The sequence below is a fragment of the Lithobates pipiens genome, unplaced genomic scaffold, assembly GCF_037356315.1.
Source record: "Lithobates pipiens isolate NorthernLeopardFrog02 unplaced genomic scaffold, aLitPip1_a1.2 Scaffold_13, whole genome shotgun sequence".
NCBI lineage: Eukaryota > Metazoa > Chordata > Amphibia > Anura > Ranidae > Lithobates > Lithobates pipiens.
In genome coordinates this window covers 526,150,104-526,174,555 of record NW_027507718.1, presented here as the reverse complement: position 1 = coordinate 526,174,555, position 24,452 = coordinate 526,150,104, and the positions used below count along the sequence as shown (strand labels likewise).

The following is a 24,452-nucleotide window of genomic DNA, read 5'->3' as shown; positions in this document are numbered from 1 at the left end:
TAAGCACTAACAGTTGCGCGAAACACGTCTATCTTTTTGTCTCCTGCTCCATCTGTTAGCTTCATATGAAGCTTCAGTAAAGAGGATTTTGGGAAGTGCAGCCATCTGGAATAATTTCTTTATGATATACAGCATGTGAGGCTGGGCTAGTATGTGTGGGGATTAACTAGAGACTCACTCATCTTGGCTTTCTCTATTTCATTGAAGCCTTTTATGTGCAGCCTGGATCCAAGGAGCTGCACAGGGATGCTCACAGGTAGACATGTGCACCGCCAAAATATGTGTTTGTTTTCATTTTTGTTTCATTTGTTTTTTTGTTTTTGGGTCATTCACAATGATTGCAATTCGTAAATTCGTAAATTCAAAAATCTGAAAATAAGAAAGAAAATCTGAAAATTCTAAAGAATAACTAAATAACTAACAACTAACTATTAAATTACGGTATAGGTATTGGAATTTCTTTTCAAATTTGGCTGTTATTGAACGTAACAAATACAAATTTATCCGAAGTTCCGAATTATCCGAAAAAACGAATGCCGCATCTAACCAAATGGAACGGAACAAATGAATAATGAATAATAATAATAAAAAGTATTACTATTGTTATTGTTATTTATTATTATTAATTTGTTATGTTCCATGTGTTTAGATGCAGCATTCCTTATTTTGGATAATGCGTAACTTCGGATAAATTTGTATTCGTTACATTCACTAACAGCCAAATTTGAAAGGAATTTCCAATACATATAACTTAATAATTAGCTATTATTAGTTACCGTATTTATCGCCATATTCACGCACCTTCATTTTAGGAGGGAGGTTTCAGGATAAAAACTCAAATTTGAATTAAAGAACTGTGTTTTTTTGTTTTTTGTTTTCAGGTCATTTTCTATGATCGCAATTTCGTAAATTCAAAAATCCGAAAATAAGAAAGAAACTCGGAAAATTCTAAAGAATAACTAAATAACTAATAATAACTAACTATTAAATTATAGGTATTGGAATTTCCTTTCAAATTTGGCTGTTAGTGAACGTAACAAATACGATTTTATCCGAAGTTACGAAAAAATGAATGTTGCATCTAAACAAATGGAACGGAACAAATGAATAATGATTAATAATAATAAAATGTTTTTATTACTATTATTATTGTTATTTATTATTATTATTAATTCGTTATGTTCCATTTGTTTAGATACGGCATTTGTTATTTTGGATAATTCGTAACTTCAGATAAATTTGTATTCATTATGTTCACTAACAGCCAAATTTGAAAGGAATTTCCAATACATATAATTTAACCACTTCAATACCGGGCACTTAAACACCTTCCTGCCCAGACCAATTTTAAGCTTTCAGCGCTGTCGCACTTTGAATGACAATTGCGCGGTCATGCTATACTGTACCCAAATGAAATTTTTATCATTTTTTTCCCACAAATAGAGCTTTCTTTTGGTGGTATTTGATCACCTCTGCGGTTTTTATTTTTTGCTAAACAAATAAAAAAATACCCAAATTTTTGAAAAAAAAAATGATTTTTTTTGTTTCAGTTTCAAAACTTTGTAAATAAGTAAATTTTCTCCTTCACTGATGGGCACTGATGGGGATACACTGATGGGCAATGATAAGGCGGCACTGATGGGCACCGATGAGGTGGCACCAATGAAGTGGCACTGATGAGGTGGCATTGATGGACACTGATATGTGGCACTGATAGGCGACACTGATGGGCACTGATAGGTGGCACAAATTGGCACTGATAGCTGGCATGGATGGGTGGCATGGATGGGCATGGATAGGCGGCACAGGTGGGCATGGGTAGTCGGCACAGGTGGGCATGGGTAGGCGGCACAGGTGGGCATGGATGGGCACTGATAGGTGGCATGGATGGGCACTGATAGGCGGCACGGATGGGAACTGATAGGCGGCATTGTATTATAATATACTGTACTAATGGATGCCAATCAGTGCCAAACAATAATGCATGCCAATCAGTGATGCCCATTGTGGGCACTGATTGGCATCCATTATGGGCACTGATTGGCATCCATTGTGGCACTGACTGGAATCCCTGGTGGTCTAGGGTGGCATACCTTATCCTGGGCATCCCTGGTGGTCTGGTGGCGTCCCTGGTGGTCCAGTGTGGGCATCCTCGGGGGGGCTGTGCTGATAATCGATCAGCACAGGCCCCCCCCGTCAGAGGAGCAGCCGATCGGCTCTCCACTACTCGCGTCTGACAGACGTGAACGAGGAAAAGCTGATCACCGGCTCTTCCTATTTACACTGTGATCAGCCGTGATCAGACTGACACCCCGCAACAACGATCGCCGCGATGCGCGCCCCCGGGGGCGCGCAGCGGCTCATAATCCTGAGGACGTCATATGACGTCCGATCAGGATTATGAAACCACTTTGCCACCGTCAATTTGTAATAGGGTGGGCGGCAAGTGGTTAATAGTTAGTTATTATTAGTTACCATATTTATCCCCATATTCACGCACCTTAAATTTAGGAGGAAAGTTTCAGGAAAAAAACTAAAATTTGAATTAAAGAACTGTGAAGCAAATTAAGGGTGAGTGCCCATCAATGCAGCCTCACCATTGCCCATCAATGCAGCCTCACCATTGCCCATCAATGCAGCATCACCATTGCCCATCAATGCAGCCTGATCCATCTCCATCTGCAGCCTCACAATTGCCCATCAATGCAGCTTGAGCAATGCCCATGTGCAGCCTGATCAATGCCCATCTACAGCCTCACCTCAGATTACTGCTGCCTCGGAGGGGAGGGGGTGGGATGAGCGCTGTCAGATTACATACAGCGAGAATCTCCTGTTTACTTTAATACAAATTTCCGCCTCCTGTACCGGCTTCTATGATAGACAGAAAAGTGGTCTATTTCCTGTCAGGGAGACGGGACTTCCTATTACAGAGGCCGCTGAGTAACCCGGAGATTCTCACTGGATGTAATCTGACGGCACTTGTCCCGCCCCCCTCCCCGTTCCCTCCTAGGCAGCCCAAATTGCAGTATCACCGTATAACACACACACGCTATTTGCACCCCAGATTTTCAGGGTGAAAAAAGTGCGTGTTATACGCCAATAAATACAGTAGTTATTATTTCAGATTTTTGTATTTCCGAATTATCAAGAACATTCTGAAAAATTTGTTAAACGGGTTTTCGTTAATTCAGATATTTCCAAATTAACAAATTTGTTGAAATTCATTAAAAAACTAATTCAGAACGAAACAAATTGCACATGTCTGCTCACAGGGATCAATTTGGAATCTAACAAAACGGCTTGCGTTTTAGCACTATTTTTACTTTATAGGCAAGGAAAGGTTCACTTTTAACATTCAGTATCGCACAGGAATATGGTAACATGAAATGACGCCGATCTGCATTTTGCTTAGGTAGATATTTCCTCGTTATCTCTTCCAGATCGCGATGTCAGCATAACAGCCACACTTCCAGAAGTGGCGATTGGTGAGATCCCGTACACGCTGAGTCTGAATGCTCACTTCCAGTCTGTGTATGGTATCGCTAAGATCCAGTCCAACTGTGACATCACCCGTCTGGAGTACACAAATAGTGACAAGACCAGCGTCAAGGTGAGCGGGAACACAAAAATGTATCAAGGCTCATTTCTTTAGCTGACTAAATAGAATATCTGCAACAATCTAATACACAGTGCCAGGGTTAAAGTGGAACTAAACCCCCCTATCCTTTTCAGCCAAGGAAACTGCCATCTTATGGCTCGTATACACGATCCGAATATCGTATGAAAACAGTCAATCCGAGGAAGGATCGTACGATTTTCGGATTGTGTGTACACTACTTTCGACAGCCGATCACGACCGTTCATCCGATATTATTCGATCGGACATGCACGGAAATTTTCTTTGTACGATTCCAGATCGTACGATTTTCGTTTAGTCAGTATAGTTGTCTTCCGAAAATACAATACAAATACATTACAACACATGACATCACTTCCGATTTTTTTTTCTATTGTAGAAGAATTTTCGTGACTTTATTTAGCTATTCAATTTCTACTTGCGATTATTAACCGAAAATGATTAGCCTCTGTTTGATCTGTAACTGCCATGGTCCTGCACATCTGATTAGTTATGACACCAGCCATTTGATGGTTTGACAGTTTGGTGGAGAGTACAACCAAATGTGACAGTTAGCACTCCTGGCATGCTGCGAATATAACTGTTTGTTTTAAACCTTTACATAGATTGGTTTCGTTCCTCTTTAACCACTAAAAGCGGAACTTTACCCATAACAACTTGATAAAAAAAGAATGTTCTTTAGCAAAGAACATACATTCCACATTAATAATTATGATACCAAAATGAGTTTGTGCTGTAAATTGCCTCCGGCATTGCTCCTGTTTCTTCTTGCTGGAGGCGGCCATTTTGCTGAAGCCCAGAGCTCATGAACAGCAGCAAATCATAAAGTGTAACTAAACCCATCAGATTTACAGCGACTGCACTTCCAAGTGCAATTTCAAGTGCACTTTGCACTTGTAGTTTGCACTTGTAGTGCAAAGTGGATTTGCCTTTCGTAAATAACCCCCCACTTAGTGTCCTCATTGGAAGATTTTTCACTGGACACATGACAAATAGAGCAGGTAAATCCCCCTAATAGAGGTACAGACCACAATAAAACCTGACAGACATGCCAATCTCTCTTCGCAGTGGCCAAGACAAAAAAAGTTAGCTTTTCCTTAAGTTGGACAAAAAATTTGCAAACTACTATTATGTTATTTTCCCCTTTGCAGGTGTCATTGGCTGAGGGGCACAAGTTTGATCGAGATGTGGAATTTTTGGCTTATTATATGGATGTAAACAAACCCAGTGTCACTGTGGAGGCTGGACTTGGATCTACAGATGCTGCTCAAGAATCAGGACCGACGCCATCAGGTGACAAGATAAATTGACATGACATGACAACTGTCATAGTATAACCTGTAGCGGCCCATCCATTAGGGCGCCCGAGCTGCGCCCCCTCTCTCCACGAAACCCCCTGTATAGTTAATTGATATATTCATACATAGGATGAATCTATCCACGGCCACCGCGGCCACCCGCCATCATACTTGCCAACTGTCCCGAATTTCCAGGGACATTCCCAGGATTTAAACCCTTTTCCTGATTTTATCGTTTCCTGGGAAATTTGTCCCAGCCCCTTTCAGGACACTGGTCGCATGAATTACAGCGGCCTGGGTTTTTTTAACCACTTAAGCCCCGGACCAATTTGCAGCCAAAGGACCAGGCCCCTTTTTGCGATTCGGCACTGCGTCGCTTTAGCTGACAATTGCGAGGTCGTGCGACGTGGCTCTCAAACAAAATTGGCATCCTTTTTTTCCCACAAATAGAGCTTTCTTTTGGTGGTATTTGATCACCTCTGCGTTTTTTATCTTATGCACTATAAAAAAAAATAGAACGACAATTCTGGAAAAAAAAGCAATATTTTTTACATTTTGCTATAATAAATATTCCCAAAAATATATAAAAAAACACATTTCTTCCTCAGTTTAGGCCGATACGTATTCTTCTACATATTTTTTGGTAAATAAAATCGCAATAAGCGCATATTGATTGGGTTTCACAAAAGTTATAGCGTCCACAAAATAGGGGATAGATTTATGGCATTTTTATTATAATTTTTTTTTATTAGTAATGGTGGCGATCTCCAATTTTTATCGTGACTGCGACATTGCGGCCGACACATCGGACATTTTTTACACTATTTTGGGACCATTGTCATTTATACAGCGATCAATGCTATAAAAATGCACTGATTACTGTGTAAATGACACTGGCAGGGAAGGGGTTAAACACTAGGGGGCGATCAAGGGGTTAAGTGTGTCATAGGGAGTGATTCTAACTGTGGGGGGGTGGGCTACCACTGACATGATAGCGATCACTGCTCCCAATGACAGGGAGCAGTAGATCTCTGTCATATCACTAGGCAGAATGGGGAAATGACTTGTTTACATAGGTATCGCCCCGTTCTTCCTCTCCGTAACACGATCGTGGGCACCCAGCGGACAACGAATCCACGGGACCCATGGTCACGGAGCATGCGGTGGGCGTGTGCGCCTACAATGCTGCATCTTAAAGTACCTGTACGCCCATTTGCCAAGCTGTGCCATTGTGCCGACGTATATCGGCGTGCGCTGGTTGGCATGTGGTTAAGGATCGAAAGGATTTACCCCCTTAATGACCAGGCCATTTTTTGCACTGTGTTGCTTTAACTGACAGTTGTGCGGTCGTGCGATGTAACCAAACAAAATTGACGTCCTTTTTTCCCCCCACAAATAGAGCTTTCTTTTGGTGGTATTTGATCACCTCTGTGTTTTTTATTTTATGCGCTATAAACAAAAAAAAGCATACATTTTGAAAAAAAAGCAATATTTTTACATTTTGCTATAATAATTATACCCCAAAAATATATATAAAAAAATAATTTCTTCCTCAGTTTAGGTAGATATGTATTCTTCTACATATTTTTGGTAAAGAAAATCGCAATAAGCGTATATTGAATGGTTTGCACAAAAGTTATAGTGTCTACACAATAGGGGATAGATTTATGGCATTTTTATTATTATTATTTTTTACTAGTTATGGCAATCAGCGATTTTTAGTGGGACTGCAACATTGTGGCAAACAGATCAGACGCCTAACTGACATTTTTGACACTTTTTTAAGAACCAGTGACATTATTACAGTGATCAGTGCTAAAAATATGCACTGTTATTGTATTAATGACACTGGCAAGGAAGGGATTAACATCAGGGGCGATGAAGGGATTAAATGTGTTCCCTCAGTGTGTTTACTAACTGTATGGGGGACTGTGTGACTGGGGAAACACACAGATCCATCTTCCTGCATAGCAGAAAGACAGGATCTGTGTGATCTACCTTGTCAGAACGGAGATCTGCCTTGTTTACACAGGCAGATCCTCGTTCTGTCACTGCGGGGAAAGATTGCGGGTGGCTGTCGGGCATCGAGTCCGCCCCACCCGCTGATTGACGAGCACCCTCAAAATAGAGTTTCCGAGCCGACGTACAATGACGGCGATTCGCGGTAACAAGCCAACCTGCTGCAGTATAATGATGGCGGCTGGTTGGCAGGTGGTTAACCGCTTCAGCCCCAGAAGATTTTACCCCCTTCCTGACCAGAGCGCTTTTTGCGATTCAGCACTGCGTCGCTTTAACTGACAATTGCGCGGTCGTGGGACGTGGCACCCAAACAAAATTGACGTCCTTTTTTTCCCACAAATAGAGCTTTCTTTTGGTGGTATTTGATCACCTCTGTGGTTTAAAATTTTTGAGCTATAAACTAAAAAAGAGCGTAAATTTTGAAAAAAACTCAATATTTTTAACTTTTTACTATAATAAATATATTTTTCCTCAGGTTAGGGTGATATGTATCCTTCTACATATTTTCGGTAAAAAGAAAAAAATCGAAACAAGCGTATATTGATTGCTTTGAGCAAAAGTTATAGCGTCTACAAAATAGGGGATAGTTTTATGGCATTTTTATTATTATTATTATTATTTTACTAGTAATGGCGGCGATCTGCGATTTTTATCAGGACTCTGACATTATGTCAGACAATTATAACAAATGTTTGGGACAATTGGCAATTATACAGCGATCAGTGCTATAAAAATGCATTGATTACTGCAAAAATGTCACTGGCAGAGAAAGAGTTAACATTAGGGGGCGATCAAGGGGTTATTTGTATTCCCTAGTGTGTGTTAACTGACGGGGGGGAGGGGACTGTGTAGGGGAGATGACAGATTTGTCTGTTCTCCCCTCAGATCCCAGTTCGCCGTGTGCCCCCCAGCGATCGCGGGAGCCCGGCGGTGATCGCGACCGTGCCCCCTAATTGCCAAAAAAGGAAGCGACGTAAGATAACGCCGATTCGCACAGCCGAGCCATGTTGCTGCAGTACAACTGCGGTGGCTGGTTGGCAAGCGGTTAAGAAAGAAGAAGATTGTGGAGGATTTTGAACTGAGCATTATTTTTTGCACTTTAAAATACTTTTGTACATTATACATGGACTTTTGCACTTTATAAGTTGTAGTGATACTTGATTAATTACTAATAGTAGGATTTAATGAATGGGTGAGAAAATTGAGTGTCCTCATTAAAAACTATAACTTTTTTTTATAGACTATCCTTTCACTTATTTAGCGTGCGCACAAATATATTTTAGCTTACAGTCGTTTTCGTGGGCCAGCCAACTGCCTTTACTAACATTCTGTAGGCAACCTGCCTACATTCTTCTCTTTGTGGAGGAGCAGATGCTTGACTTCAAGATGTTCTAAAACAGGGATCTCCAATCTGTAGCCCCGAGGGTTGGATGCAGGCTCCTGCTTGCCTTGAAACCCCTGTTTTAACACATACTGTTAGACAATTCGGTTGGTTGCAGGCTAGTCGGTAAGTTGAGCTAGGAATTCCTTTGTTTTTGTTTTGCATGTGTTGCCCTTCCATGTTCTCCTTGCTACAAAGGCCAGTTATAGGTGAGGGCAGTGGCCATATGTTTGTACCCTTGCTTGGCTTTATCTTGCCTTTGGTGCACTATGCCATCCACTGACACCAACAATGGGGCATGAATCCTGCCACTAATATGAGTGATGGATCACAATTCTGCCCTGTCATGTACCTGTTGAATATCGACCTGGAAAGGGGGCTTCTCTCGCACCTCTTGTCAAAAACCCCTGGTAGTATTCACACGAGGCATAAGGACACATAGTGGCAGGAGGACCAGTGTAGCAGGCAGCAACAGCTGGTGTTTCCAGGAAGCAGATGACCGTGGATCACCAGGCAGGAATGCTGGAACACGGTCACACTTGATCGGCAGACAAGAGCATAGCCAGGACACAAGCCAGAAGGTCATCAATAGCCGAGTAGCAAGATGTAGGAGCATCAGGCAGAGTCAGAATACAAGCCGAGGTTGGTACACAGTCGGACAGCGAGGTACAGGAATGTAAGACAGAGAGCAGAGTCAGAACACAAGCCAAGGTCACAGTAGGGTTGCCACCTGTCCAGGATTCACCTGGACAGTCCAGGTTTTGGACCATGTGTCCAGGTTTTCAGACTACAGCTGCTATGACAGCCCGTATCACCGATCCCTGAAAGAAAAAGTAAACACAGACAACAACGAGAGAGACAACACAGCATATAAATACAATTATGCCCTACCAAAACAAAAGGGTGGGTGGGTGGGCAACTTGACACTTTCTCTGCCCCCATGCCTGCCGATCAGCTCCTCCCCCTCCTTTTATTACTCTCCACCCCCTTCCATTCATTTCACCAACACCGCCCCTCCCCTTTCTCTCTCTTCATAATTAACCCCCTGCGTTCCTTCACCCTAGGCTTTGTCATGCCCGGCCCTCCACCTAGCTTTTAGCTTGCTTTCCGGGCCTCCCTTGACCAATGCATTCGGGATATCACCAACTCTCTGTACACCCCTTTTACCCTTAGCTCTACCTTTACCTCTTCACACCCCCTTTTACCCTATTACCTTTTCCCTTTTACCCCAATAAATAGACCACACTGGAGTTTGGAGTGTAAAAGGCCATAGCAGCCTTAACAAATCTTCAAACCAAAACTTAAATAACTTTATTAACTGCCATATTTATCAGCGTATAACACGCACTTTTTTCCCCTCAAAATCAGGGGAAAATTGCGGGTGCGTGTTATACGCCGATTCGCCGCGATTTCCTCGTGATTTCTGGGCAGCTTTCAGCCACCTTCGGCCCTTCTCATGGCTTTTGCCCGCTTTCAGCCTTTCTCTGCGGTTTTTCGAGAGCGGCCGAAAGCCTTCGAGTATGGCCGAGGCGGCCGAAAGCTTTCGAGTGCGGCCGAAAGCCTCCGAGTACGCCCGAGGCGGCCGAAAGCCTCCGAGTACGGCCGAGGCGGCCGAAAGCCTCCGAGTACGGCCGAAAGCCTCCGAGTACGGCCGAGGCGGCTGAAAGCCTTTAAATGTAAGTTTTTTTCCCTTAAAATTCCCTCCTAAACTTGGGATGTGTGTTATACGCCGGCGTGTGTTATACGTCGATAATTACGGTATTTATAAAACACTATTTAGCAACGGCAATTTTAAACTCCCAGTCAGTTGGTCTTTGACGGTACCTCGGTTTCACCTTTAACTTGACACTCTCCACCAGTACACTGCGGAAGCAAATTTTACCATACCAGGCCTCCAGCCGTTTATCAGCCGGGAGACAACCCCCTTTCCCGCAGTGCCACCAATCCCATATTCCAGGCTACCCTTCCGCTGGGATACACCAAAAGGGGGCACATACCACCTATGAGCTCCCCCCACACTTCCATCATATCAGTTTAATTGCCCCATCAAAGACCAAAGACACCGCCACAGCCCGCAAGGATGACCACTTTATCCTTAAGGGCCCCTCCACACCAGCAGGGCCTGTTCAATCCCGTCCTGCAGACCCAACGCCCAAAGATCAGTGCCTACTGTCGTTAAATGCACTTCATCTCTCCGTAGGTACATACCCACGTTAACCTTCAACTCCGTGTGCCGCACCACCAAACCCCCATTCCTCTTTACAAACCTCCCCAGTGCCTTGTTAACCTTTATGCGGGTTTTATTGAGTCTGACTACAGACCGTGCCATCCGCCACGCAGTGCGTGCAACAATACCAGCACCATTCCCGGAAAATCCCTGCGAAGCATTAAAAAATCACATTTCACATCGGCAATGAGATCCCTGGTAGATCTAACCCCCAAGTCATTCCCTCCACATGGAGCACCAGCACATCCGGGGGCCTATCCAGGCTGGCGTACCATTGGATTTCCGGAACCACTCTGCTCCATTTCATCCCCGGGATCCCCAACCACCTGATGCATGCCTCACTACGGGAAATCCCCAGCTGCCTTCCCTCCGGCCTGACATCCGCTCTCCTGGCACCCCAAAAAACGTACAAGTGCCCTAGAATCCAGGCGGGGCGTGGTTGACCTCCATCTGAAATGACAGAACAAAAACTAAACAACCTTTATTTTCGCCAACATATAAAAAACCAGCCTACAGCAAATGTGGCTGAACATAAGACCTGAAACGCTTGGACTCCCATCTCCCAATCCTTTTTACTGCCGCCTCATCTAACCCACATCTGGCAGCCTCAGTGGCCGCCCCGATGTGGAAGGAGTGTGAAGCGAATTGCGAGCTGTCCAACCCCCCGACTGCAGACACTTCCAAAATACTCCCACGAATTGAAACCTGGACAGGAAGGTCCCATCCCCATGCACCAGTAATGGGCCATCCTCCCCAGGTCTGATCCTCATGAACTCCATCACCACCCGCACCTGACATACTGCCGAATCAGGTAATGCATACAACCAGATATCCACCCCCTTTCCCCGTTGGTCCGTCTTAGACCTGCGGAGCTTCAACATCATGCTATCTTCCCGCAATGCCACATCTTGTCCCAACAGGCCCCCCCCCCAACCTTTTTTGCCGGACTGACCAATTCACCTACCCGAAAAGCTCCAAAAAACGCTAGGGAGAACGCTGTTCGGAACAGCTGCTCCTCGTAACCCGATGCACACAACCCACCCAATTGATCGCAAATGGCCTGAAGAATAGCAAAAGTCACCGGCCTTCTCCTATCCCTCTGCAGTTTACTTTTCCGGTACCCCTTCAGGGCCTGCCTCATCCAGAAGCCCTTTGTAACATCCTCCTCTCCCCGTAATTTAAACCAAAAGGCTAGAGCTGCTAGCTTGCGCTCAATCGACGATACGGACCCCAACCTAACCATCTGCCTAGATACGAAATACATTACCTATAAACCTTGTTCTGTCCCCCCCCAGCTTGGCGTCCACCAGCCACGTAAAAGTCAACCATTCCCTCCACACTTTATTGTATGCTGACCAAGTCTTTCCGCTCACCGTCCTCCTGATCCATCCCGCGGCGACTCCAGCCTGATCACCGGTTGGGAAGAAGCCGACACCCGATTAATCACTTGCACCACTCCCATATTATCACAATTCAACCTGATCTTTAGATCCCGACATGCCACACTCCATAATTCCACCTCCAGCACCACCGGAAATAACTCCAGCAGAACCAGGTTCCGTGTGAACCCCGCCTCCACCCATGTCTGTGGCCAGGCCTCCGCACTCCAATGACCCTGGAAAAAGGCCCCGTAGCCCGTCGACCCCGCCGCGTCCGTCACCAGCTCCAGGTCAAAGTTACTTACCGGCCCTTCCATCCAAACTGAACGTCCGTTGTACTCTTCCAGAAACGCATGCCAAACCCGCAGGTCTTCCCTATGCTCCCTAGTCAATCTAATGAAGTGAGTCAGAACTTGGGCCCCTGCTGTGGCCGCCGACAGCCGTCAACAAAACACCCTTCCCATCGGGATGATGCGGCAAGCAAAGTTCAATTTTCCCAAAACCGACTGCAACTTCCGTAGTTGCACCTTCCGCAGCCCAACCATCTCCCTAATCTCCACCTTGAGCCCTTCCACCTTGTCCCTCGGCAGCCGGCACTCCATGGCGACCATGTCTATCTTGATGCCCAAGAAACTCAGAACCATCGCCGGCCCCTCCGTTTTGCCCACCGCCAGTGGAACCCCAAACTTCTTCGCAATGTGCTGCAACGTGGCCAAAAGGATCGCACACACATTGGAAGCAGGGGGGCCCACCACGAGAAAGTCATCCAGGTAATGGATAACCGATACCCAGCCGGACACATCCCGCACCACCCATTCCAGAAAATGAACAAGGCGCAGTAAACGGAACAGCCCATGGGCAAACATCGGTCCAAATAAACGGTCTTGCCAACAGCACCCCAAAAGCCGAAAGCTCTCCGGGTGTACTGGCAGTAACCGGAATGTCGACTCGATGTCAGATTTTGCCATGAGCGCCCCCCGCCCCAAAATGACGCACCCAACCCACTGCAGCGTCAAAGGACGTGTACGACACCGTGCAGGCCTCTGGGTCTATGGCGTCATTCACCGAACCCCCTTTCGGAAAGGAAAGGTGATGAATAAGTCGGAACTTGTTAGGTTCCTTCTTAGGCACCACCCCCAACTGGAACACCACTAAATCTGGCAACGGCCGCTCAGAGAAAGGGCCACACATCCGCCCCAAGGCCATCTCCTTAGCAAAGTTCTCTGAAACCACCCCCAGATTCCCCAGTGCGGACCATAAGTTCCGTGCCATTGACGGAACTGCAACCAAGGAACGTGGAATCTTGAAACCCACTGCAAATCCTTCCCCTAATACCCGCGCCGCTTCCCTATCCGGGTACCTACTTAGGAAAGCCAGCATCTTTTCCACCTTCACCGGGGTTATCCCTCTTGAACGCAGAGTCGCAGGCACGCTTGCCTTTTTTTAAAACAACGGGACAGTGCGTGACCACCCCCACACCCGGAGCACTCATGCCTAAAACGACAGGACCCTCTGAATTTGCAGGACCCCTCGTTAAACTGCCAGCACACCCCCCACTTTTTTCCGTCCGGAAGTTCCCCCGCCCACCCCCCCCCCCCCCCCTGAAAAAACTGAGTACGGGCCCTCGCCGACGATATCGAGCACATCCAAAGGCTGATATCCTTGTGGTCCCACCTGATATCAGGCCAAACAGCCCTCCACTGCCTAAACTGTTCGTCATACCGCAGCCACGCCATGCCCCTATAAACCCTATGAGCCTCACCAATGGCGTCCATATAACAAAACAGAGACGGGCAGTGTTCCGGGGACTTCTCACCTATCACGCTGGCCATGATGGCAAACGCCTGCAGCCAATTCGCGAACGTCCGGGGTATTAGCCAATACCTCCTCTTCTCCTCGTCGTCCGTTTTAGAGTCGTCAGGCTTGACCCTGTCCAGGTTGAATTTCTCCAGGGGCAGCAGGAAAAATATTTCCACATACTCACCCTTGCTAATCTTATCCCGCACCTCCTACTTCAGATACGTGCCCAACGGTCCCTCATAGCACACATATACCTCAGACTTTGCGGCGTCTGCCAGCCTAACCACATCGACCCTTGACACTGCCGTGACATCCCCTGTCTTCCCCCCCCCGGGCGTACTCACCGGGCTGGTCACCGTTGCCGAGGCCGAGGCCGCCGTCACCGCAATCACCTGCTGGGAAACCGCTGAAGCCACCGCCACCTGTTGTGTATCCTGCTGTGCACCCGTCCCCTGCGGATTTCCTGCCACCTGTGGAGCACCCGCCACCACCGGTAAACTAACCTGTAGAGAACCCCCTTGTGCCCCCACCGTCAACTGTGTGCCCGTCCCGGACTGCGCCCTCTGTCCCCCAACCCACGGCGCCACCTGTGGGGGGAGTTGTCTGCGAAGCGCTGTATCAACTCTTTCAGACCCCCCAGCAACGCCTGCAAAGGCTCCTGTGTCCCGCAGGTGGCGGGCTGACTGCCCGACCCCGCGGTACCACCGCCTCCGGCCCTGTACAGTCTGCGGCACCCCCACCTCCCCATCAAGAATTCTACACAATGCAGCATTTAAGTCAATATGAGATAATTGTAAGGCCTTACCTGGCTGCCTGGGTCTGCTCCCATCAGCCGCCATTCTGGATGCTCCCGCCGCGTCGCTGCTTCCTATGACCTCCTCGTCCGATTCCCAACAGCTCCCCTTCTGAACGCACTTCTGCCGTAGGTAGCAAAGGCATAATCGCCCCCCCCCCCCCCCCAGGCGACATGCTCCCAGTGGCCGTGACTTCCCCTCGTGGCGCAGCTCCCCCGTCACCATTGTCCCGACCATCCCTGGCTCCGTGTGGCTGCTGTATTCTGGCCCTGCAGGGCCCGTGGCTCTTCCTCTCCCCTCTCTCGCATTGCTTCTCCCATCCTTCCGACCGGACCTGCCCGCAGCGACTGGTGGCTGTTGCGCAGGCGTGACACTGCCCCTCCTCCGCCGCGTCTCCCCCTGTGTTGAAACCTCCGCAGTGGCAGGGGAAACTGTCCTCCCTCTCAGCTCTGCCCTCGCCGGTGGGGAGCAGGCGCTATCCGGTCCCCTTACCCCGCTCCCCGCCATTGCTGAGGATTCCGCTCGGACCCCCCTGGCACTGCTGTAGCCGTCCGTTTTTCTGGGGGGGGGCGGCGGGTCCATCACCGGGCTCCTAGGAGGGTGCTGGGCTCTGGTGGAGGGGCCTGGAGAAAAGCGTTCTGGAGGCCTGGACCTCCGAGTGCGTGGAGTGACCTCCCCCCCTTCCATTCATTTCACCAACTCCGCCCCTCCCCTTTCTCTCTCTTCCTAATTAACCCCCTGCGTTCCTTCACCCTAGCCTTTGTCATGCCCGGCCCTCCGGCCCTCCACCTAGCTTTTAGCTTGCTTTCCGGGCCTCCCTAGAAACAGACTACTGTAAGTAAAAAAATAACTACACAACCATAAATAGACCCCACCCACTCTTAAATCGCACTTAATGGGTTGACAAAAATTTGGTGGTAATACCAATAAAAGTCTGTGACATTAGTGAAGGCCATGAAAATAGTTTGGTGAGTGGTCTCTGTAAATGCTGTGTTGAATATGTTGGGAGTAAAATGAATCTGTTTTTAGTCTCTTTGTTACATTCTTATTTTCTCCCTGTGTTCTGTAGGGTCCATTATGGCAGAGTCGGTGGCCATGTTGAATTTCTACCCGAGTTTCCCAGCTGGACAGGAGCAGTCCGATTGCAACGAGTTTATTTTCCTCGTAGACCGGTCTGGCAGTATGGAGTGTTCAATTAATTCTGAGCCAAATGCCCCACAGAGGATTCAAGTTGCCAAGGTCAGTAAATTGCGAGTCGCGCTGCGCAATAAGGATGGTCCCGCTGCCTCTGGGATCTGTGTGTTTCCCAGCAGGCAGCAGGGGACTTTCGGAAAGGGGCGTAATCTACGCCCTTTTCCGCAGATAGCTATGCCGGAAGTGGGTGCAGATACCTGTACTGTACAGGTACCTGCACCCCCCTCCCCCCTGAAAGGTGCCAATTGTGGCGCCGGAGGGGGGGAGGATTCCAATGAGCGGAAGGTCCACTTTAGGGTGGACCTCCGCTTTAAAGTGGAAGTCCATGTAAAATCTAAAATCTCTGCATCTATAGACAATACGGATCTAATAAATCCCTGTAAAGAATAAACAAGTATACATGCCTTTTTGTAAGCTGATCTGATTCTCTCCAACCCGATCCCATGCTGAGCTGTCAGCTGCGGCTTCTCTGTGTAGGCGAGTACAGAGGAGACGGAGGACAACGGAAGCCCCATATTAAGTCTATGGGTGATGTCACTTCCCATTTCTTTCACAGCCGCTGTCGTCCGTGTCCAATGCAGAGCTTCTGGTGCTGGAGATCGAGTTAGAGAGGGTCAGGTCGGCTTTCAAAAAGGTTCCCTCGTGGCTCTGTGCTGGGACCAATCCTATTTCATTTGTTCATAAAGGACCTGGAGGATGGGGTAAACACCTCAATCCCTGTATTTGTGGACGATACTAATACAGTGGTGTGAAAAAGTGTTTGCCCCCTTCCTCATTTCCTGTTCCTTTGCATGTTTGTCACACTTAAGTGTTTCGGAACATCAAACCAATTTAAACAATAGTCAAGGACAACACAAGTAAACACAAAATGCAATTTGTAAATGAAGGTGTTTATTAGTGATGGACGAACTTCCGACGGGACGTTTCGCGAACGCGAAATGCGAACGGACCCAAACGTTCGCGAAACCGAACGTTCGCCGCGGGCCCCATTGACTTCAATGGGAGGCGAACTTTGCAAACCTTCATGTCGAATTTGCGGCCACGTGGTAATTATTAGGGGGTAAAACGTAGTCCCACCATCTGGACAATGACATAATACATGTATGAGGTGAATTTGGGATCGATAACTACAAGCATTTTTATTTTATTTGGGAAATTGTTCTAACAATTCAGGACTATGGAGCTAATGAAGGCAATGGAGGAGAGGGAAGGTCAGGGACCAGGGTAGGCAAAGAAGAGGGTGCAGGAGATGATCACCAGCAGCGTGACATACCGGAATGACACATGCACCGTGATAGAGGCATCTGACAGCAGCACCGTAATACAGAGCACTGACAGCAGCACCGTGACATACAGCGCTGACAGCAGCACCGTGACATACAGCGCTGACAGCAGCACCGTGACATACAGCGCTGACAGCAGCACCGTGACATACAGCGCTGACAGCAGCACCGTGACATACAGCGCTGACAGCAGCACCGTGACATACAGCGCTGACAGCAGCACCGTGACATACAGCGCTGACAGCAGCACCGTAAGCAGCCCCAGGAGGAAGTCAGCACAGCACAGGGATGGTGTGATCCCCTCATAATAAGAACCCCCAGGAGGAAGTCAGCACAGCACAGGGATAGTGTGATCCCTTCATAATAAGAACCCCCAGGAGGAAGTCAGCACAGCACAGGGATATCATAAGCAGCCCCAGTAGAAATATGACACCGCTCAACCTCTTCAAAGAGGAGGGTAGGGGCATATAGTACGGTGTGCTTTTTTGGGTCAAGGAAGTGAGCCAAATGAATTAAGAAGGTCTGTGTGCTTGATTAAAAAAATAGTTTATAGACATATACATGGTCTACTGGTCACATGTGTTGAATTCCTCCGAGATCCATGCCTCATTCATTTTTAGAAATGTGAGGTAGTTAACACTGTGGTGAGCTAGGCGAGTACGCTTATCGGTCACAATCCCCCCTGCTGCGCTGAACGTCCTTTCGGACAGGACACTGGATGAGGGGCAAGCCAACAGTTCGATTGCAAATTGGGCAAGCTCTGGCCAGAGGTCAAGCCTGCCCACCCAGTAGTCTAGGGGTTCATCACTCCTCAGAGCGTCCACATCGGCCGTTAACCCAATGTAGTCGGACACCTGACAGTCTAGGCGTTCCCTGATGCTGGATCCGGATGACACCTGTCGATGGGTCGGCTGAAAGAATGACCTCATATCCGAAGTCACCAACACATCTTCAAACCGGCCTCTTCTTGCAGGCGCTGTTGGATTGGTACCCGCAAATCCTTCTCTGGGAGTGGGAATTGCTCCTCTGCCAGCGCACGCAAAAGCAGAATGCAGCATTTCTCGAAGCAAGGCCTGGAAGTGCTGCATTCTGACAGCCCTCTGCGACGGCGGTAACATTTCCGCCATTTTGTGTTTGTACCGGGGGTCTAAGTACGTTGCCACCCAGTACTGGTCCTTGACCCTCATGCTTTTTATACGGGGGTCCCTATTAAAACACTGGAGCATGAAGGCCCCCATTTGCACTAAAGTGGAAGCGGTGTGGTGGCCTGGCTCCTGCTCATCATCCAGGATAATGTCGTCCTCTTCATTCTCCTCTCCCCATCCTCGCACAACAGGGATCCCAGAAAGGTTTAAAGCATGCTCTTCTTGCTCCTGCTCATCCGCCCCGGCACCATCCTCCTCTGACTCCTCATCAGACTCCTGTTGTTGACTTGTCTCAGATAGAGTAGCCCCCCCTGGGAATTCATCCAGCATTGCGACTTCCTCATCTTCCCGCTCCTGCTCCTCCACAGCCTGATCAATGACACGACGCAATGCACGCTCCAGAAAGAAGGCATAAGGTACCATGTCACTGATGGCGCCATGGCTGCGACTGACCAGTTTGGTGATCTCCTCAAATGGCCGCAGAAGTCTGCATGTGTCGCGCATGAGCAGCCACTGGCGCGGTGAAAAAAAACCCAGCTCCCCAGAACCGTTTCTTTCGCAGAGTTCATACAGGTAGACGTTAACTGCACGTTTCTGCTGGAGCAGCCTATCAAGCATATAGAAGGTTGAGTTCCATCGCGTCGGGCAATCGCAAATAAGACGTCTGACCGGCAGATGGTGTCGCCGCTGAATGTCAGCAAGGCGAGCCATGGCCGTGTAAGATCTTCTGAAATGGGCCGAGATTTTCCTTGCCTGCCGCAAGATGTCCTGGACCCCAGGGTATTTGACAAGGAATCGCTGCACGACCAAGTTTAAGACGTGTGCCATGCACGGCACGTGCGTGATTTTGCCCTGTTTCAATGCGCTAAGCAGATTGGCACCGTTGTCACACACCACTTTACCAACTGTCAAATTGAGCGGTGTTAGCCACTCATCTGCCTGTGAACGCAAAGCTGAAAGGAGTGCCGGGCCAGTGTGGCTCTTTGCTTCCAGGCACAACAGACGCAGCACGGCATGGCAACGTCTCACCTGGCATGTGGAATAGGTTCTGGGGAGCTTGGGCGGTGCAGTGGAAGAGACGCTAGCAGCGGAAAAGGAGGAGGCAGCTGAGGAGGAGAGGGAGGAGGATGGAGTAGGAGGAGGAGAAGAAGAGTCAGGCCTGCATGCAATCCGTGGCGGTAAAACCAAATCTACACGGGTGCCACGGGTTACATGCTTGACGGCCGTCAGAAGGTTCACCCAGTGGGCAGTAAAACTGATATACCTTCCCTGCCCGTGTTTGCTAGACCACGTGTCTGTGGTCAGATGTATCTTGGCACCGACACTGTGTGCCAGAGATACATTCACTTGCCGCTGAACATGGCCATATAGCTCTGGGATGCCCTTCTCTGAGAAATACTTCCTTCCTGGGACCTTCCATTGTGGTGTTCCAATGGCCACAAATTTGCGAAAGGCCTCCGAGTCCACCAGTTTATATGGCAGTAGTTGGCGGGCTATGAGTTCTGACAAGCCAGCCGCCAACCGTTGGGCAAGAGGGTTATCCGGCGTCATCATTTTTTTACGCTCAAACATTAGGCCCACGGAAGCCTGCCTTTTTGCAGAAAAATGTGAGCTTGGCGTGATGGAAGGTGGAGTGGAGGACAATTGTGAGGAGAGAGGAGAAGGAGAAGTAGAAGACGAGGCTGGACGGTGAGAGCCTGCAGTGTGGCTTTGTGTGTTCCGTTGCTCCCACTGGGCTCGGTGATGGCTGCTCATGTGCCTTCTTAAGGCGGTCGTCCCTAGGTGAGTATTGGGCTTACCGCGACTAACGCGTTGACTGCAAAGATTGCAGATGGCAACGCTATTGTCAGCAGCGGACACGTTAAAAAAAGCCCACACTGCGGAGCCATGTGCCGGTGTCCTGGGAGCGCCAGATGTGACCGCACATGGTCGATGACTCGCTCCTGATACATTTGCAGTCTGCTTTGTCCCTGCTGTGCAATGTAAGTCATTGCTGCTTCTCCTCCCTATCTGCTGGTCCATATCTCCCTCTGAACTCCCCTCCTCTTCCTCTCTTGTGGGCACCCACGTGACATCACTAGACACGTCATCATCAACGTCACCTTCCCCACCGCTATAAGTAGAGATCTCGGAGTAGGCAGCAACACCGGGGACCAACCTCCTCCTTGGGCTGATCTGGGTACTGGCGTCAGACTGCTGAGTAGCGCTTGTTGCTACCTCCTCTTCCTGATCCAATACCAAGAGTGGCTGCGCATCAGAAATGTCCTCTTGATATGGATCGGAAAATAATTCCAGTGACTCAAGCGGAAGGTATGTGGTGGTGGTGGTGGTGGTCGTGTTGTTGGTGGTAGTGTCTTTGGGGGTGCACATAGCAGAGAGTGAAGAAGAGGGTGCAGATCGAGAGGATGAGGAGGGTGCAGAAGAGTAAGGCTGAGCGAGCCACTCAACCAAGTCTGGTGCATCCTTTAAAGTAATTGAACGCACCTTCTGCAACTTCCCACTTTGGCTCAAGCCTGTTGCTCCTGCCCTACCCCTACCACCCCTGCGGAAGGGCCTGCCTCTTCCTCTGCCTGTCATTTTTTAAATGACCCTGTGACAAAACTCTTAGTCCCTATACCGATGAAGGACTGCTGCAGTATAGGGCAGCGGTCAGCAGTGGTGCACGTCAACCCTATCTATTGTGGACCGATAGCGGTCCTTACAGAACAGCAGACTGTACCGCACTCAAGCCTATGTACCGTAGCACCCTATACCAAGTTACCAGTCCTTATAAGAACTTTTGTGGACCAAGCAGGTTGTGTATTAGTGTTTAGCAGACTGTACGTCAGTCCCTATACCGCTGAAGGACTGCTGCAGTATAGGGCAGCGGTCAGCAGTGGTGCACGTCAACCCTATCTATTGTGGACCGATAGCGGTCCTTACAGAACAGCAGACTGTACCGCACTCAAGCCTATGTACCGTAGCACCCTATACCAAGTTACCAGTCCTTATAAGAACTTTTGTGGAACAAGCAGGTTGTGTGTTAGTGATTAGCAGACTGTACGTCAGTCCCTATACCGCTGAAGGACTGCTGCAGTATAGGGCAGCGGTCAGCAGTGGTGCACGTCAACCCTATCTATTGTGGACCGATAGCGGTCCTTACAGAACAGCAGACTGTACCGCACTCAAGCCTATGTACCGTAGCACCCTATACCAAGTTACCAGTCCTTATAAGAACTTTTGTGGACCAAGCAGGTTGTGTATTAGTGTTTAGCAGACTGTACGTCAGTCCCTATACCGCTGAAGGACTGCTGCAGTATAGGGCAGCGGTCAGCAGTGGTGCACGTCAACCCTATCTATTGTGGACCGATAGCGGTCCTTACAGAACAGCAGACTGTACCGCACTCAAGCCTATGTACCGTAGCACCCTATACCAAGTTACCAGTCCTTATAAGAACTTTTGTGGAACAAGCAGGTTGTGTGTTAGTGATTAGCAGACTGTACGTCAGTCCCTATACCGCTGAAGGACTGCTGCAGTATAGGGCAGCGGTCAGCAGTGGTGCACGTCAACCCTATCTATTGTGGACCGATAGCGGTCCTTACAGAACAGCAGACTGTACCGCACTCAAGCCTATGTACCGTAGCACCCTATACCAAGTTACCAGTCCTTATAAGAACTTTTGTGGACCAAGCAGGTTGTGTATTAGTGTTTAGCAGACTGTACGTCAGTCCCTATACCGCTGAAGGACTGCTGCAGTATAGGGCAGCGGTCAGCAGTGGTGCACGTCAACCCTATCTATTGTGGACCGATAGCGGTCCTTACAGAACAGCAGACTGTACCGCACTCAAGCCTATGTACCGTAGCACCCTATACCAAGTTACCAGTCCTTATAAGAACTTTTGTGGAACAAGCAGGTTGTGTGTTAGTGATTAGCAGACTGTACGTCAGTCCCTATACCGCTGAAGGACTGCTGCAGTATAGGGCAGCGGTCAGCAGTGGTGCACGTCAACCCTATCTATTGTGGACCGATAGCGGTCCTTACAGAACAGCAGACTGTACCGCACTCAAGCCTATGTACCGTAGCACCCTATACCAAGTTACCAGTCCTTATAAGAACTTTTGTGGACCAAGCAGGTTGTGTATTAGTGTTTAGCAGACTGTACGTCAGTCCCTATACCGCTGAAGGACTGCTGCAGTATAGGGCAGCGGTCAGCAGTGGTGCACGTCAACCCTATCTATTGTGGACCGATAGCGGTCCTTACAGAACAGCAGACTGTACCGCACTCAAGCCTATGTACCGTAGCACCCTATACCAAGTTACCAGTCCTTATAAGAACTTTTGTGGAACAAGCAGGTTGTGTGTTAGTGATTAGCAGACTGTACGTCAGTCCCTATACCGCTGAAGGACTGCTGCAGTATAGGGCAGCGGTCAGCAGTGGTGCACGTCAACCCTATCTATTGTGGACCGATAGCGGTCCTTACAGAACAGCAGACTGTACCGCACTCAAGCCTATGTACCGTAGCACCCTATACCAAGTTACCAGTCCTTATAAGAACTTTTGTGGACCAAGCAGGTTGTGTATTAGTGTTTAGCAGACTGTACGTCAGTCCCTATACCGCTGAAGGACTGCTGCAGTATAGGGCAGCGGTCAGCAGTGGTGCACGTCAACCCTATCTATTGTGGACCGATAGCGGTCCTTACAGAACAGCAGACTGTACCGCACTCAAGCCTATGTACCGTAGCACCCTATACCAAGTTACCAGTCCTTATAAGAACTTTTGTGGAACAAGCAGGTTGTGTGTTAGTGATTAGCAGACTGTACGTCAGTCCCTATACCGCTGAAGGACTGCTGCAGTATAGGGCAGCGGTCAGCAGTGGTGCACGTCAACCCTATCTATTGTGGACCGATAGCGGTCCTTACAGAACAGCAGACTGTACCGCACTCAAGCCTATGTACCGTAGCACCCTATACCAAGTTACCAGTCCTTATAAGAACTTTTGTGGAACAAGTGAGTTGTGAATGTTTAGCAGACTGCAGCAGAAGGGCAGCAGTCAAGTATAATATCCTTTCTATATTTGGAAGAAAGAATATTATACATGTACAAGCCTATTACTGTACCACTGATACCAGTCCTGAAAAGAACCTTTGTGGAACTAATAATAACAGCAAGTCTTTAAAATTACCCTCACTGCCTGACAACACTGCTTCCTTCCTGTCCCTATACAAATTGGCAAAAAAAGAGAACGATTAGTGGTTACTGGAACAGCTCTTTTGTGGACCTTGATAGTAACAGCTAATGATGATGATGATGATGATGATGATGAAAGACTAATCTGGCTGTCCCTGTAGCATACACCGTCCTTTCCCTTTCTCTAAACTAACAAAAGACACTCAGGCTGCTGCAAGAATCAGCAGCACAGCAAACCTATCAACACCTAACACCTATACCAGTCCTGAAAAGAACTTTTGTGTACCAAATAGCTAGTGGTTTATCTCTCCCTACTCCACACAGGAACCTGTCCCTATCGTAACAGAAGAAAGAATGTAAAATGGCCACCGGATCGGGTGTATTTATAGGTTAGGGGGAATGTACAAGTGTCCATGTGCTGTCATGTCTCAATTGGCTGTCCTGTATCACATGATAAACGTGTCACCAAAGGTTAAAGTTCTTGTATACATTAAACACGTAAGTCCGCCGCGGCGAACGACGGAAAAAGGCGTTCGAACGTGCGGACCGCGAATGTCGGAAATTCGCCGCGAAACGACCGCCGGGCGAACCGTTCGGCCATCACTAGTGTTTATTATTAAAGGTGAAAAAAAATCCAAACCATCATGGCCCTGTGTGAAAAAGTGATTGCCCCCTTGTTAAAACATACTATAACTGTGGTTGTCCACACCTGAGTTCAATTTCTCTAGCCACTCCCAGGCCTGATTATTGCCACACCTGTTCACAATCAAGGCATCACTTAAATAGGAGCTGCTTGACACAGTAAGGTCCACCAGAAGATCCTTAAAAGCTACACATCATGCCGATACCCAAAGAAATTCAGGAACAATTGAGAAAGAAAGTAATTGAGATCTATCAGTCTGGAAAGGGTTATAAAGCCATTTCCAAAGCTTTGGGAATCCAGCGAACCACAGTGAGAGCCATTATCCACAAATGGCGAAGACATGGAACAGTGGTGAACCTTCCCAGGAGTGGGCGGCCACCCAAAATTACCCCAAGAGCGCAGCGACGACTCATCCAAGAGGTCACAAAAGACCCCACAACAACGTCCAAGGAACTGCAGGCCTCACTTGCCTCAGTTAAGGT

General features: G+C 48.2%; 1 protein-coding gene across 1 annotated transcript in view; it reads left to right on the top strand.

Moving 5' to 3' along the window:
• LOC143975639 (von Willebrand factor A domain-containing protein 5A-like) overlaps positions 1–24,452 on the top strand; it is a 157,092-nt gene that overhangs the window by 48,118 nt on the left and 84,522 nt on the right. The window contains exons 5-7 of the mRNA XM_077478129.1: positions 3,441–3,610; positions 4,789–4,930; positions 15,605–15,774. Coding sequence (XP_077334255.1) covers positions 3,441–3,610; positions 4,789–4,930; positions 15,605–15,774 — 482 coding nt within the window. The remainder of the gene's footprint in view (positions 1–3,440; positions 3,611–4,788; positions 4,931–15,604; positions 15,775–24,452) is intronic.